General features: G+C 35.0%; 2 protein-coding genes across 3 annotated transcripts; both read right to left on the bottom strand.

The window, feature by feature from the left end:
• Positions 1 to 4,859: 4,859 nt before the first annotated feature.
• Positions 4,860 to 7,655, bottom strand: LOC114738372 (pentatricopeptide repeat-containing protein At3g53700, chloroplastic-like). The gene has a single exon (XM_028926403.1). It carries the CDS (start codon positions 7,296 to 7,298, stop codon positions 5,016 to 5,018), a length of 2,283 nt encoding a protein of 760 aa, XP_028782236.1. The 5' UTR covers positions 7,299 to 7,655; the 3' UTR covers positions 4,860 to 5,015.
• Positions 7,656 to 8,818: 1,163 nt separating this feature from the next.
• On the bottom strand, positions 8,819 to 15,842 carry LOC114738373 (uncharacterized protein YNL011C). Of its 2 annotated transcripts, none has more exons than XM_028926406.1 (14): positions 15,602 to 15,842; positions 15,386 to 15,502; positions 15,082 to 15,214; positions 14,274 to 14,370; positions 13,772 to 13,815; positions 13,517 to 13,673; positions 13,261 to 13,332; positions 12,925 to 13,008; positions 12,268 to 12,369; positions 11,021 to 11,068; positions 10,339 to 10,464; positions 9,986 to 10,075; positions 9,075 to 9,344; positions 8,819 to 8,955 (listed from the first exon to the last, which is right to left on the bottom strand). In XM_028926406.1, exons 1-13 carry the CDS (start codon positions 15,792 to 15,794, stop codon positions 9,204 to 9,206), a joined length of 1,404 nt encoding a protein of 467 aa, XP_028782239.1. In that variant the 5' UTR covers positions 15,795 to 15,842; the 3' UTR covers positions 8,819 to 8,955; positions 9,075 to 9,203. The 2 variants fall into 2 exon arrangements, with proteins under 2 accessions (XP_028782239.1, XP_028782238.1); XM_028926405.1 differs by having other exon boundaries at positions 9,983 to 10,075.
• Between the last annotated feature and the right edge of the window lie 1,188 nt (positions 15,843 to 17,030).

Genomic DNA, 17,030 nt, shown 5'->3' on the forward strand with positions numbered 1-17,030 from the left:
GCCTGTGAATAACAGCTTGTACGCTTATGGGTCATTTATAGATGCAGGAGGCAGGAAATGCAGGACAAGTTGTACTGCATAGTGGTGGGTTCACATGGTGGGTACTAGAGGACGCTGATTTTTATTTTCTGACATAAGTTATAGGGCGTCTTGGCTCTTGCTTCCTTGGATGCATTCGCAAGCGCCATACGTAGTATTAACCTGTGGGGTTAACAATGAACGGCTTGTTTTATTGGGAAAGTCAATGTTACAGCAATGTAAGGGAATTGAAAAATGATAATTGAGGTTTAGCATAGTTCGAGTTTTGAGAATATAGCCGTGTTAAATATTTTGGGGAAGAACTTTACCATCTTGTTATGTCCTGTTCAGTTCGGTCCGGAGTAACACGAGCTCAGTCGAAAGTGAGGCAGGGCCGGGCGGTTTGAGTTTTGGGGGACGGAAGTTTAAAGTTTTAAAAGGTTAATTTAATGACAATTAGATTTTCTTTGTAAAAAAAAAAAAACACAATTAGATCTTCAAAAGAAAAAAAATCAGTTGCAAGTATAATTTAAACAGTTGCACACACGAATTATTGTAGTTGAAACTTAATGATTCCCTTTAAATTTTTTTCTATATAAGATATGAATAATTGAATTGCGTGTATATAAAAAAATTGATTAAAATTTGTTAAAGATAATAAATATGTAAAAAAAATGTAACTTATTTTTAAAGTATATGATTAGACTCATTTAAAAAAGGATTAAGATGCAAATTTGCTCAGTCAGTTTTCATTAAGGAGTTTTGGATATTTAGAAGTTTTTTTTAGAACAAATTTACTTCGAAAGTTTAAAATTACAGCAACATTACCTTTTACTATTAGAAAACTAATATTGATTATCACAATAGTAACATTGACCGTTAATATCTTTAATGATATAGGACAATATTGCTACGACTTCAAATTTTTGAAGTAAATTTGCTCTAAAAAAATTATAACTTATATATATATATATATATATATATGATAGAAGGGAGTAGCAACTGAGAATCCTAAATTTACGAGTATTTAAATCTGAATTCATAAAATATTTTTTACAAATTACCGCAAACCTAACTATTATTATTAAATTCACCTAGGGACTTAATTGTTTATTCTCCCATGACTTTTTTCACTTCCCTGCAAAAATAAAGACCATGAGTTTGCTGGCTTTCCGCTGGCTTCCAAGTCACGGGGTGAAATTGTTGTGTGTGATATGTCTCATATGCATGATTGAGGCTCCCCGTGTCTGCAAGTCAAACTCTGAATTATTTATACTCCTCCTTGTGCCTAAGGTATTACTCCTCCGATCCTTATTATAAGACCCAATTTGACTTTTTATTTGGTCCTAATTATAAGACCCAATCCATTTTGTCTCTTATATTTATGCATTTTTTTCCAAGATAATCCTTCTAATAATGATAGTTTTAGCCAATATACTTAATTAGCAAGGATATTTTAGGAATGACAACACTTATTTATTATAAATAACCAATTTAACTTACTTCCTTAATCTCCTCAAATAAGTCAATTGGGTCTTAGGACCGGAGGAGTATTACACTTATCTACCAAATTGCCTCCATTAATATTATACGACAAATAAATTACCACTAATCTGTGCATGCAAACAGATTGGATGGATCTGATGGTGTAAGGGTTTTAAAGTTTTATATTTAGGTCAAGTTGTGTCACCTTTTGAACCTCAGTCTACTTCTGCCTATATTTATCATGTGACATTTCAAGCAACTACGCACGTATAAGACCAGGAAAAATTGTTACATGAGTTTATTCGATCATGACTTAAGGTTAATTCAATACTATAAAATATTTTTCTGATGTGAACCAACACCTTAGAATATTCTCTTATTTACCCAGCATCCTGAACTATTAATTCATTTAGTATCTTAAAATATTTTTTTAAGTACATCAAGCGTTTTAAAAAATATAGAAAAATATTTCGCGTGCTTAATGCATGTTGGCTTCACACTTTTTGAGAAGTTAACGATGAGGTTAAATCTTTTAAGGAAAAAATTGCTCAAAAGAAACTAATATTTTAAGGGCAAAATAAGAACAGGGCTTTAATTAAAATTTATAACAAATCTAACTCTCCTCACCGCTATTGTTTTTTCCCCGCAAGCAGCGTCGCCACCAAGTTGATATGTGTGTGTGTATATATAATAATAATAATAAGAAGAAGAAGAAGAAGAGAACTCATAATTCATGCAACTTAGCTTGATATGTTCACATATGACAGCTCTCTCTCTAAGAAAATGAAAAATGAAAGGAACTGCACTTTTCTACTGGCTTCAGTTCACCGGCATGCATGAGTTGTTATCAGAATATGAATTATTTCTTATCTCTGAGAGACAATTATCTGTGCATGGCACCGCTCACTGATTTGAAGCATCATATATCGCAGTGCTTTGGATTTCCTCTTATATTATTGGCCTCTCTTGTTGCCACGAAGTTTCTCTTCTCTCTCTCAAAATTATCATTCATCTCATCACTTTGGGAATTTATTTTAATTTAAATATTAAATCTCAATTCATTTTATCTCTCATATTTTATTATTATTTTTAAATAATTTATCTAACTTATAAATTGATGTATAATCAGTGTCATATAAAAACTTGAGATCTGGATCAGAACAAAAGGCGCATATCTTATAGGGCATGGGTTTACATCTTTTACAAGTTCTGGGTTAAAACCCTCAAATAATGTGAGGGACTGTCAAAATGATAATTTGTAAATACGTTTTTAGATGCTCTTCAAATGGTAAAGCCAGGTTTGATTGCAACAAATTCGGAAGACCTCATTTACTTATTATCATTATTACTACTAATTAAATTATCAATATAAGAGTTATTTAATCAATTTGGATAAATTAAAGTAGTATAAATTAGTTAGTTATAATAAATATAACTTAATTTCTTTAATTTACTTTTGTATGACATCAGCTTACATATCAGTTTATAAGTTAACTGAATTAATTGAGAAAAAAATTATAAATGAGAGATAATATGAATCAAAGTCTTATATTTAAAATCAAATTCAACTCCTAATTAATTCTTATATTATTAACAGAATAAAAGTGTTTTGTTTTCACCTCTTAAGCCAGGAGTTCAAACATGGCAACGCACACAAAATAACTACTCCTCCGGTCCTTATTATAAGACCTCATTTGACTTTTTATTTGGTCCTAATTATAAGACCCCAATCCATTTTGTCTCTTATATTTATGTATTTTTTTCCAAGATAATCCTTCTAATAATGATAGTTTTAGCCAATATACTTAATTAGCAAGGATATTTTAGGAATGACAACACTTATTTATTATAAATAACCAACTTAACTTACTTCCTTAATCTCCTCAAATAAGTCAATTGGGTCTTATAATTAAAACCGGAGGAGTAATTTTTATATGAAGGATATTGTATAACAAATGGGCTCCACCACTTAGAGCTGCAAGGCTAGCCATTGTCCACTTGCTGTGTGTGTGTATCCTGTGTCCACTAAAGTCACTTGAGAATATAAGAAGAGGCATCCACCAAACCCAAAATTAAGTTGAGCTCGACTCGCCAAAGCCACTAAGCACAAAGCCTATCGGACCCACTGGGTCTCATTAAACTATTGGCTTGTTATTTCTTCTTCATCTACTTATTACTCCCCATCACATGGCTGTTAAATAGAACCCACCCATCTTTTTATGAGTTCTGCAACACTTGCAATTGAGGGCCCTCACGCCCAAACTCGGAATGATCAATCAAGGCATTGATTTAAAGTTTAATACACATGAGTTTTCATGATGGCAAATTTAAGTAGGCACGCCATCCTCACATGAGGGGCCAGCAGTGGTGAGCGAAGATGTAGAGGTGGGCTATAGCAGCACTCCATGAAGGTGCTTCTTGATAAATTCAATCAGTTCAACTTTAAACTAAGCTCAGACCAAACAAACGAAGCCAAATATTAATAGTTTATATATAAGTAGAGTAACTTGATATTATTTTACGTTTTGTTTTCTATTTTTCCAAAATGAGCGTCCCTGCACGGGAAGAGAAATTCTAGCTTTTGCAAGAGTAAAAATTATGAGGACAGTTGCTGTTAATTTTTATTAAGGCCTTATACCAAATAGCTACAAGGAGTGTCACAAAAGTAGCATGAGGCGTTGATGGATAAAAGTTAATGATAGAATGAAGGTAAACAAAAACCAATGCAGGGTTTGCTGCAAATAATTCAACTGCAACATCTAGTTGACTCGTCGAGAAAGTAATGAGACTAAATTCTGAGAGAATGGATTTAAACAATCTAGCCTTTGGGGAACAGAGCAAGCACATACACAGCAGCTTTACGAAGGAAAGTAAAAGCCTTACAGCGTCATATACAAGCAGTAAAGAGACGAAGCATTACTCTTGAGATTCCACAAACAACGATTTCTGGTGCAAAAACATGCCTTGATAATGAAAGATTTCAAAAGTGTGATGTATTCACAAGATTAGCTGAAATTTAATTTAGAAATCTTTGCAATAAAGAGGAAGCGGCACTTGTTTATAACTAATAATTATATTCAAGCAAATATTGGTGAAAGGAAAAATTCTACAACTCAGGTCAACCGCTTACAGTATTCAACCGTAATACGAATTCAAGACCAACTGGAATCTTATCCAGCACCTCCAAGTCAATACAAAACCGTAACTCAGTCCCGTATAAGAAGCCTCCAGAAGTGGGTGAATTCCTTTCTTGTATCTCTAAATTCAGAGGACATTTCAGTGATCGCCGGTCTTCACTTTTTGCATTTTACTGAGGCTGGATAGAGGTTCTCACAAATATGGACAGCAAGAAGAAAGCCAAGGGTTCTGTAATGTGTTGATTCCCGGGCAAACAAACTTTTCTCGGTCTCGAACTTTGCCTTCAGCATCCTTGTGAAATGCAACGAGGGGCTTTCTCAGCATACGCTTCAGAACATCATCGCACATATAATTTACACCCAAACTTTTCACCACTAAAATCTCCTGGCCGTTCGTGTATCCAAGATACCGCCCAAAGTGGCCAATGCATCTCTAAATTTCTGGATCTTGAGGAAGCCTCTGATCATAGATATTTCATTTGCTGAGAATTTTGCTTTCTCCATGACCATATTAATGAGTTTAGTAAGAGTGTCTTCCATGGATAAAGAACAAAGCCCTTCTGCTAAGAAGACAAACGATGAGAACTCTGGCAGGAGTCCCTCCTCCAACATCTCAACTGTAAAATCAACAGCTTCTTGAATTGGCCCTCCACCATTACAGAGGCCACGGAAAACAATCTTATATGTTACAGCATCTGGTGGATGAGCCTTCTCTATCATTTCTCTGAAAAGCCTCATGGCCTCTTTTGTTCTTTTTCTTTTAAAGAGAGCTTGGATTACAGGGTTATAAGCATGTGGAGTCAAGACCATGCCTTTCATCTGGATAGATCTGAGGAGCTTACTTGCAACCTCTGTTCTGCCAGCCTTACATAGTCCCCCAATAAGGGTCCCATAGGTAACAATGTCTGGTTCACAGCCATTTGAAGTCATAGCTTGCACTATATCAGCTGCCTTCTTTATATCTCCACCCCGGCAGAAGTATGTAAGCAATGAATTATAGGTAAACTTATCAGGCTTTAATCCTTCCATGATCATTTGATCCATAAGCTGAGCAGCTTCCTCCACTCTTCTGCTTTTACAGAGACCATCTATGAGGGTGTTATAGGTTACTGAATTTCTTGACACCCCTTGGAGTTCCATCTGATCAAAGATTTCCTCTGCTTCTTCAATTCTTTTATTTTTGCACAAACCATCTATCAAAGTATTGTATACCACAACGTTACGGGCACAGCCACTTGACTCCATTTCCTTCAGCAGGTTTAAAGCTTCTTCAAGTTTCCTTCTCGTACAGAGGCTATCAATCAGTATGCTGTATGTAAACTCATCAGGTCGACATCCTTTCTTCTTCATTTCCTCAAATAGTTCCATTGCAATTTCACGGTTACCAGTCAAGCAGAGACCTTGTATTAAAGAATTAAATGTACAAACATCAGGTAATATACCCTTACTGGTAAGAACATGAGCAAGTTCAGCTGCTGCCTCAACATGGTTCTCCTTACACAAGGTGTTAATTAGCGTGTTATAAGTAACAGTGTTTGGGGAACAATCCCTCGAAATCATCTGATGCAGAATTTCAACTGCCTCATCAATTTCTCCTAATTTACATAATCCAGAGATCAAGGAGTTGTAGCTATAGACGTCCGGATCAAATCCCTTTTCAAGCATAACATCCATGATTTCGAGAGCATGATTGACATGCCCTCTTCTACACAACCCATTCATCAAAGCATTAAAAGTAACTTGATCAGGGTAAAATCCCTCATCCGATACGTCTTGAATGAAACTCAGGGCTTCCTCAACTTGACCTTCTTTGCAAAACCCACTCACCAAAACGTTAACAGACACGTTGGTCAGCAGACACCCACATTCTACCATCCGCTCTTTTATCCTTAACGCGCCCTTCATGTCACCTTCCTCAATAAAACCTTGCATTAATGTTGTGAATGTTTTCTCATCCGGTGACAACCCATAACTTGGCATCTCTTCCAACATCAAATTGGCAGGTCTTAACTGATGGGCTTTACAGAGAGCTTTTATCAAGATATTGAAGGTTGAAACATCCGGCTGAATTCCACTATTAACCATCTTTGAATGAATTGTTTCAACAAGTTTAAGCTTGTTGCCATCGACAAGGACATTCAGCAAGAAATTATAGAAATGTGTGTCAGGTTTCAGTCCAAATTCATCTTCCATTACTCGGAGGATAGCGTCAATTTCTTCATATAACTGAAAATTCGCGTAGCTCTCAATGAAAATAAGGAAAATACCAGTATCAACAACGCAACCTGCAGACTTCATTTCTTTTAACACTAGCATCATGGAATCAAAAGACCCCACTTTCCCAAGCTTTTGAAGGATTTCCTCGTATATGGATGAAACGGGTACGAAATTGGGTTGTTTTGAGGCCCATTCGAATATGCGAAGCGCTGAGGATTCATCTTTTTGGCGACGAAGGAGATCCAAGAGTTGTGAGGGTGAAAAATCAGAAGGGAGCTGTTGTACTGGGGAGGAAGTGAGTGTAGCTGACGAGCTAGAAGTGGAACAAAAAGGCACGAAGAAATCGAAGGTTAGTCGTTTGAAAGAGAAAAGGGTAGGTTTTGAGCGGTAATTGGTAACAGGGAGAGACAAAGGATGACAGGGCAACGAAGACAAAGCCATTGAGACAATTCAACAAACATGTATAGCGCAGGGCGTGACGATTAAGACATGGAGTAGAATCAATATCTAACTCTGGCAAAACCCAATCCAATAACCCATAGCAAGATATTTTCCCCCTGGTTTTTGCTCTCTCTCTCTCTGTGTATCAATCCCTCTCTTGCTTCCTCTCTCCTCTGCGTCTCCTTCTCTCTTTCTCAATCTCACTCTTAATTTTTCAATGGCATTGCTTCCTCTGCGTTCCTTACCGAATCTTTCTTCACAATTGCCGCTCAGATGTAAGGAAGTGATTGCAGCGAGAAGCCTCTCCTAGTTTGCTACTCTCCTGCCAAAGAAGCAAAAGTTGGGTGCCGGAAAGATGCTGAAATATCTTATCCAATCTGTAGTTTCTTTTTTGGGCCAGAGGTCGAAACCGCAATATGTTTTTCGCCCCATACGAAACTCTAAACCCACAGCAGAATTGTGTTTTTCCTTTTCAAAAGATTCTTTTCTTTCTTCTTTGTTAAAAATCTTATTTTAATCCCAGTTAAGAGAGGTGTCTACATTTAATACCTGACAGTACTTCGAATAGAATTACCTCCAATAGTATGATACCTATATTTTAGAAAAAAGAAATCTCATTTTAGAAGAATGATACTCCTCCGGTCCTTAATATAGGATCCAATTCTTGAGTTGGTTTTGGTCCTAAATATAAGACTCATTTTTCATATTTATCAATTTTCTCTAAATTACCCCTATAGATACTCCATCAATTATAATCAAGTAGAAGAGGGAGAGGAGTATTAAGAGAGATGATTATGGTGTTTTAGGAAAAATGTCACTTTTTTTATAATTAACTAACTTACCTAACTTCCTTAATCTAATCAAATTAATTAAATGGGTCTTATATTAAGGACCGGAGGAGTATTAAATTTTTAAAAAACATTAAAGTTTTTATTTTTTCCCCCAAAGATGTAATATGACGGAAAGATTAAAACGAAGATGATTTTTATTATTTATTTATAGCCAAAAAGGTTTTTTTGTTATTCGTATTTGAAATTTATAAATTAACATTGTGATAATAATTTTATAAAAGAACAAATTTGAACCATTCAAACATTGATACTCCTCCGGTCCTAATTATAAGACCCAATTGACTTATTTGAGGAGATTAAGGAAGTGAGTTAAGTTGGTTATTTATAATAAATAAGTGTTATCATTCCTAAAATATCCTTACTAATTAAGTATATTGGCTAAAACTATCATTATTAGAAGGATTATTTTGGAAAAAAATACATAAATATAAGAGACAAAATGGATTGGGGTCTTATAATTAGGACCAAATAAAAAGTCAAATGGGGTCTTATAATAAGGACCGGAGGAGTATAATGGTTGAAAAAAGAGTCCTTTGTGTGATCCCAAAGTACCAAGCCAACCAACGGTGGATGCAAGTCAGGGGAGAAATTGGGAAAAAGGAAACATAATACAAGGAAGAAGAAAGAAGAAAGGTAAATACTAAGACCAACCGAAAGCTCATAATTGTGTACAAGATATTAGATATGTACAGAGAGTAAAACAGACACTTTTTCAATAGTTAACGATCAAATTAACAGATACAATTCACAGTAGCCATTTTTTGAGAGCCATCAGCAGCCTCTTGACTGAGAACAGAGAGAATCACCTGGAATTTGATGAGCGAAAAAAGAATTAGTACCAACATAAGATTCCTCATAATCAAGGATTCATATATTTTGAACTGAGAATCACAAATGATTCAATTATAGTTTTAGGATGAATTACCTGAAATTAAGACTGCCATAATTCAACATCAGCAGAAAGATAGAAGCTGCGCCATGGAAAATTTGCTGTTTATCAGATACTTTTTCTAACCTTGGGAACAGTGAACCACTTTAAGACTTGATTCGACGGTCACGTGGCAAAAGATTTGGCTTGCCCCAGAGTAACCTGAGACTTCATATATCTGCCTATTAGATCAGCAAGAGCTTGTATCAATGATTTGGGGTCATATATCACACCGACATTAGGATCACGTATCGAATCAACAACTATCTGCAGAAATAACAAATGCGAGATAAACATTTAATTAAGGCAATGATCTTGCATCACAAAGCGCACATAGTAATATGATTACAATTTTGACGTTCATCAATTGTTGAAATGACAAAACACCGGAGAAACACCTTAAAATGAAGCTTTTGTGAAAACCAATTTCACATGGAAAAAATTGTGAATAAGGACCCACCAGTTAAGTTTTTACTCATATGGACCAATCGCCATTGTGGTTATTCAGTCTAACATTTGAAACTGGGTAACCATATTTGGTGGTTATATGGTCCTATAGTGTAAAAAAGTCGCTGAGCAAGTCCTTGCCATAATTCCTGCACTGAGTGTGTGTCGGTTGTCCTTTTGGACACCCAAAACCTACTGTCGGATTTGGGAAACGTCCGGTTCATAGAAAACGGACACCCAAACACATCTCAAGTCATTTTGATAGTTCAACATGTCAAATACAACCTAAAAATGTCATTTTGATAGTTCAACATGTCAAATACAACCTAAAAATATGCAAGCTCTTTCTTTGAATTTGTCCATTGAAGTTTGAAAACAACTGGCCTAAATTGAGATCTCAGGAAAGAAGATAATTTCTTCTCTCGGTCACAATTACTTTGAATTACAAATCAACATACCACCTCACGTATTCCTTGGGAAGCCAGACATTCTTTATCAACTGGAATTTCACCGTCTCTTGGAACCAAGAGGGTATTGATATACTGTCCAGGCTGCACAAAAATTTTTTAATTAAAGAAAAAATTGCGTCAAGAAGAGTAGAGCTGTGAAGTATAAGAAATGCCCATACTACATAGATGACACGTGTCCCTAGAGTAGCCAAAAACAGTCAAATCAACTAACTCTGTGAATTCAAGTTTTATGGGATTTCTTTAGTTAAGAAAAAATAGTCCCAATGATTAAATACTGGCTCTCCGGACGAAGTCAGTTATATTGGCTACAGGTAATTTGCTGATGAAGGAATTTCGATACTTGCCAGGTTCTGTAAGCGATTACAGGGATCTCCATATGTTCGATTGAGAGCATCCGTAATGGCAGTTACAAAGCATGAAGCTGAAAAATCACTTGTCTCCCGGTCACGTGAGCCATTTAACATAAGCACCTGTCAACTTTTTTCCTCAAATTATTATTAACAAACTGGCAAGTCACGGAGATTTCAATGAGCGAGACACAAATCTAATCCACCATTAAGTCGCCAAAACAAGGCACAGTGCAGTCCAAGTTCCAGTAAGGAAAGAGCTTGGATAATGCCATGGAAGTAAACAAGAACACACACACACACATTAATTTCCATCAAATAAAATAGAGTTTTATCTATCTAGCGAAGAGACGCGTGCTTCACTACAACTGTAGTTGAATTGATTGTAACAGTGCGCTCATACCATATGACGGACAGAACTTAAAATCTTGGGTTTCATCATATTGAAAAGTTAAATGTTATGGGACTTGGGACTTGCAACCATATCAAAGGAAATCAACCTATGCCCACTTTGCCCTCAATCAAACAGCGCAGTTATACCAAGGTTGGGCCACTTTGAATGAGTTACAGTCCGGGTGATTGTTTTCCAGTGAAAAGATGAATAAAAAGTGCATCTTATGGAGACCCCAACCTCATCATCACTCTTGCCAATGAGCTTAGGAAAAGATCACAAAAATACCTTTAGACAGGATCTTGAAGATATGATCTCTCCAATTCCCAGCAATACCTACAAAATTATGGGAGTCAGTACCATCTAATGGTACAATTTAATTGCCTTAAGAAAAAATGTTGCTTCCATAAAATTACAAATTAGCTGTAATAAAATAAGATCAAAACGATTTTCTCAGAGAGCTGGAAAGTAAGTTAATCTAGTAAAATCAGATTGGGTATGACAGCCAACTCTTTAGTACATGTGTATGATTAATGCAAGAAAGTGCCTCCAACTCCCACAAAATAGTAGAACGTTCCACATCATTTGATGTGAAGTCAGCTGAGACTTTCTTCTTCTTTGTTTACGATGAAATTATGCTCTTAACAAACTAAGAAGTCAAATTATGGCTCAATGCAATAGGACAATTAATTTCTCTTTGCAAATGCATATAAAGATCTGCAGTTACTGAAATGTATAATTATCAACCATCTGGGAAGACAAGAATTTTAGTCTTAACTGCCTCAGCAAATTGACATTATTCTTTTACTTTATAAATCTAAACACCATGCTAGCAGCTAAATACAGTCAGTAAAATATGCAAAAACATCCATTGGTTTAAGATTTAGCATATTGAGTTTTACAAGGGGAGGAAACTTTCAGGGGGGACGAGTTTCTATCATTACCACTCAGCAAGTTAAATTTTAAAATAGGGAGAAAGTTTTGAGGGAGAAAACATAGGTTCAATCATTATCATTTTGCAACACCATCCAATTGTTCGAAAAGTATCATTCTACTTTTCTGTACCTAAGTTGGTAATCACCCTACCCTTTTATTTACGGGAGAAATCCATATGATTTGGTTCACAATCACTTCTCCCTCTTGTGCATTTAAAGTGTGATTTCACTGTCTCGTGATAGAAGTCCATTAGCAACTGAAACCCTATCCTTGAAGAGCTTAAACCATCCCACTAAAATTATTTGCATACAGCTATGGTGCATTGATTCTCACAAATACTAAAGTTCCTGTAGCAAATAAAATATTGCTCTACTCAGTAGATAAGCATCAGACACAACTCATATCAAGATTTAATGATCACAGAGAATATCAATTAATTTTACAATATATCAAAATAATACAAAAATATTGCGTTGGAACTAGAAGACACAAAATCAGGACCGTTTCAAATGAAATGAATCAGTAGGTAACCATGTCACTTCATCGAGAAGAAATACCGTATAACTGCACAACATATATACTGATAGCAAGGACCTTACCAATGAAGGGCAGATCGAAGTAAAAAGGGAACCCATAGCATAGACAATGCAATCCACATTATTCAACTGCTCTAGCACAGCAGGATTAGCAGCAGGAAAGACCTATTTAAAAATAAGAGTAAAGGAAGTAATAGTTAAAAACCAGTAGTTACATTCAGAACAAAAACAAATTGACTACAATGAAAAATTGAGGAGGTCCAAATCAAATTTTTTTTCCCCATATCCAAACCAATTTCCTCAAATTGGCTTTTTTTTTTTTTTTTTTTTAAAGGCTCGGTTAGATTAAAACCAAACCAAACCAAACCCAAACATAACAAGTGGCCAAAAATGAAATTGTACAGAAGATGTTACCAAGTAATGAAGCTGATCACCAATAATAACCAAAATAAAAGTCTCCTTCCATCACCCAAGATAAAATAGATACTTTATTAATATTACTCACATAATATGCAATACAAGAATATTTGATAATTGTCCATGCAAAAAATAAGATAAATGATTCTATGCTTGCATCATCTATCTATCCTTTTGAGTTTACTTCTATTCCCATTCTATAGAGCAATGCATATTTTGAAAAAAAAAAAAACAAGAAGAAGAATCATTCACATCAAGCTCCTATATGACATTGCAGATGCTTAGACAAGACAAGCCGTTAACCTCATGAAGCAAATTTTTCCCTTCACTTGACATGTAGAACACCCGCTTTATTCTTGAAGGAAGAGCTGGAGTTGAAGAGTTTTCCTGTCCATGAATGTATAAAACTTCAACAGATTAGAAGCATCCAATACAAATGCCAAGAACCAGTAGCAGAATACAAAAACTTCATAATTTTACTTATAGAGAAAGAAATTATTGGTGATAGAAGTCAATCAGCGGCTGGATAATATATATAATATATTTCAGCAAAGCTCCCTTTCTACCAAAAGAAGTTCAACCAAGATGCTGTAAGACAGTAAGTGTTAGCATCTTATCACAGATAAGACACTAACACACCTTTTTAACAGGCTCCATGGATCCACTGGTCGGATGAGAAATTTCATTTTGTCCCCGTATAATGGTACCGTCCTATAATAAGATTGAAACAAGTTGTGAGATGATGTACTGGATTAAAAAAGGAGTGAAACTCACCATTGAGAAATTTTAGATCAATTGCTTTTATAATGAAACATAAATATACACCTAGAATACTAACTCCATGGAACCATATCATGGTTACAATGTTAATCAGTTATAGAACCATCAACCATACCCATAATTCACATCCTAATGTAAGCCTATCATTGGTTGAAATCACTGGTAAGACCAGGCTATCAGAAGGAATCTCTGATACACGCGAAAACAGAAATATTGCAGCATCCAAGGACTGAAAAAATATGCGTGCTCCTGCAAAAAAGAAATTCCCAATGCTGCAAGGTTTATAAGATGTCAGTAAAGTTGTTAAACAATTAGACCCTTAAATTCACTCTATTAAACTAAAATCAGGATGAAGTAACAGATAAAAGACCTGCCATTGCTGAAACAAAATGATTCATCGGATCGGCGAATAATCTGTACAAAGACAAAGAAAGGCCATGTGTTATGCCAAAATATTGAAAGAGCATAAAAGAGGCAAGCAACTTGGAAAAACGATAATAGGAAAAGTAGTAGCAATATTTATAGCAACAACATTATGATGGTGATGACGAAAATGACAGCATACTAAAGGGCAAAATACTAGAAAGATAGCATTATTGATAAAAATAATATTTGTAGTGATAAATAATTAGAAAAACTCAGAGAAACAGTAGCCCCTTGCTAACAAAAAATTTTAAAAAAAAATCATGGAGAAAAAGAGGTTGAAATTGACAATGTGAATCGAGAGTTCATCATCTAGAAAGAAATTATATGTACGCAGTATTTCGCTAATAGCCAGAGAAAAGAGAAAAAAAAATAATTATGAAAAAAGGTTGTTTATTGACAGAATGAGAAATCCAATAAAAAAGCATCAGTTTGCACACAGAGGTCACCTGATTCTGGAAATAGGCCAGAAAGGCACGAATAGTCTCCCTGTAGGGTTTTGACACACCTTTCCATAGAGAGTGATCACCCTCCACAATAGAGTACCTACAATATGAAACTCAGCGAACTGCTAAACCAAGAGTATTACACAACAATAACGTATAGCAAATCACACAAGGGGAGTGAAGAAAACATTGAAAATAATTTTCCCCATTAAATTAAGACATATGACCAGTTGGCACAAGGGATCACGTCCCATAGATAGAAAGCACAAGTTAGTAGTTATAGTTCCATCAAAACTAGAGGAAAGACAGACAGCAATAATCAATGACTCATACAAATAAACACAAATGATTGAAGAAGAAGATGATATACTAAGACGTTATATAATTGCAGCAAAAGTGGAGGAAGGGAGAGATGAAAATGTCAGAGATTTGTTGACTATAGGGAATTAGACTAAGACTGACATCCTCTCAAGCCAGAAGTTATAAAGTGATAAGGCCTTGAGCTATGCAAATACAACTATTTCAGCCTTTTCTTTTTAGCTTGAATTCTGAAACATATTTCTGAAAGGATCAAGATTTATATTCCAAGTTTTGTTTTTTTACATACCAACACCAATTGGGAAAACCTATTATTTATATTTCAAGTATTACATCGGAGTAAATCTGAATGACAGCTCCAATGAGTATAGAATTGTGAGCATGGAAATATAATAGATGTAACATTAAAGTGGCACCACTCTGATTTTGCCGAAGAAAAAAAATATTATTCACAGCAGGAAGGAGGCTTTTCACGGCATCAATAAAGGGGTACCATTCTGATTTAGCGTGATGTGGATCAAGTGATAGACGATGACCAAGCAATCTGCGAATTGCAAGAGCCTCCGCCGTACTTCGATTAGACAATCTCAGACACCTGGATCGTATGTCCCCAACAGCAGGACCACCTGTAAATTATCCCATCATGGAATCATATTTCTAATTTCTATTTCCAGTAAGCTCAAAAATAACAAATTTTCTCAAAGCCAAATATCCACCGGCAAGCCCCCGGGAAGATAAGATCAAAATTTCGCAGACATTCACCATCAAATGATCTTGCGAGAAGTAAAAATAGTTACCAAGGACACGGACAATTTCAGCCGTACTTCCACCATCATCAGAAACGGGGAGAACATGAGCCACACGAGTGGTGAAGTTCTTAAGCTCTTCCGCCACGCCATTGAACGCCGTCCCACCTACGCATCGAACTCCGAAAAGCGCTTAGATTTCCACATCAACACAATAAAAGAAGACAAGAAAACAGACGGTATTGAGCGAATGAAACTATCAGGTACCCGAAAATACGAGCAATGCGGGTTGCGGGTGAGTAGGGTTAGCATCCGAGGAACAACGACACTGGCGATGCTGGGAAGGAAATGAAGCCATAGCTGAGGAAAAGGTAGAAGTGGGAGAAGACGAGGAAGGTAGTCTGGGGTACGGGAAGGGGAAGGTCTTCCACCATGTGGGACCCAACCAACTGTCGGCCATATTCCCGCGTCTTCGGCAAACCGATTTTAGTTTCACTGACACTGTGAGCTGCCTTTTTCCTTATCCTTCCGTTAATGTTTGTACCTCGGACTCCACATCCGTCATTGCGTCTGCGTTATTTACCTGGTTTTCCAATAAATTTTCCTACCGACAGGATACTAGTGCTATATTTCGTGTTTAAATTCGATCACTTCTTTTTAATTTTGCTTGGTAAAATTTGAAATGAGCAGTCTTAATTTTAAAATGCGTTTAGTTCTTAAATTTTAAACCAATATTTTAGCATTTTAAATTTAATTTTATGTTAGTCTGGTTTAATTTTTTTAATTCTTACAACAAGACTAACCATTTAAATTTTAGAAACTAAAACTATTTGTTTCAAAATTTTAAATTAAAATAAAAACTAAAAATATTTGTTTTAAATTGTTAAATTAAAATAAAAATTAGAGTCAAATTTCAGAAACTAAAAATTATATTAATCCTAAAAATTAATTGTGAACTAATTTTCCTTAAGAAATTAGACAAGGATTTCTGGGGTAATCTTTGCTCCCCACGTGATTCACAAGGATTTTTGGGTTATTATTGTAAGTTACTTTTACTACTCTGTTGTAATATCTTTTTAACTAAATTGTGCGGTTTAAGAAAACAATTAAAATTAGTTAAAAGTAATTAATATGTAGTAAATACAGTTTTTTTTTGAAATATAACCCTATATATAAATGGATAAATGTAATAGAGTAATAGTGAAATAAATAAAGAAAGAAAATGTATTAAATATATTAAATTAGGAGTAAAATAAATAATAATGTATTAAATGCTTAGACAAACTCAAAAAAATCTTATAAAAAAAACAAACCTATTTAAAAAATTAATCTTATAATAAGAGACGGAGGGAGTATTATTTTGACCATAATAAGAGGCATAAAAATAAACCGAACATTTGATAAGTTAAGAGAGTTATAATCGAAAAACATAGACCAACTTATAAATGAGCTCTAATACATGCGGATGCAAAAAAATATGAAACATATTAAATAAATATCTCATATGATGCCTTATAAAATATTAGGGAAAAAGACAGAAAAATGATACTTGAATTCTATAATGCCCAAATGGTCTACTGAATTTGAGAAATCTTAATTTGGCCTCGAGAGACCAAATTAGGATTATCATGTTAAAAGAAATGACCAAATTACTCTTTATTCTATATATTGTTTTTAAAATACCAAATCCCCCACT

The sequence above is a fragment of the Neltuma alba genome, unplaced genomic scaffold, assembly GCF_004799145.2.
Source record: "Neltuma alba isolate B1F8T4 unplaced genomic scaffold, ASM479914v2 tig00013588_pilon, whole genome shotgun sequence".
Lineage (NCBI taxonomy): Eukaryota > Viridiplantae > Streptophyta > Magnoliopsida > Fabales > Fabaceae > Neltuma > Neltuma alba.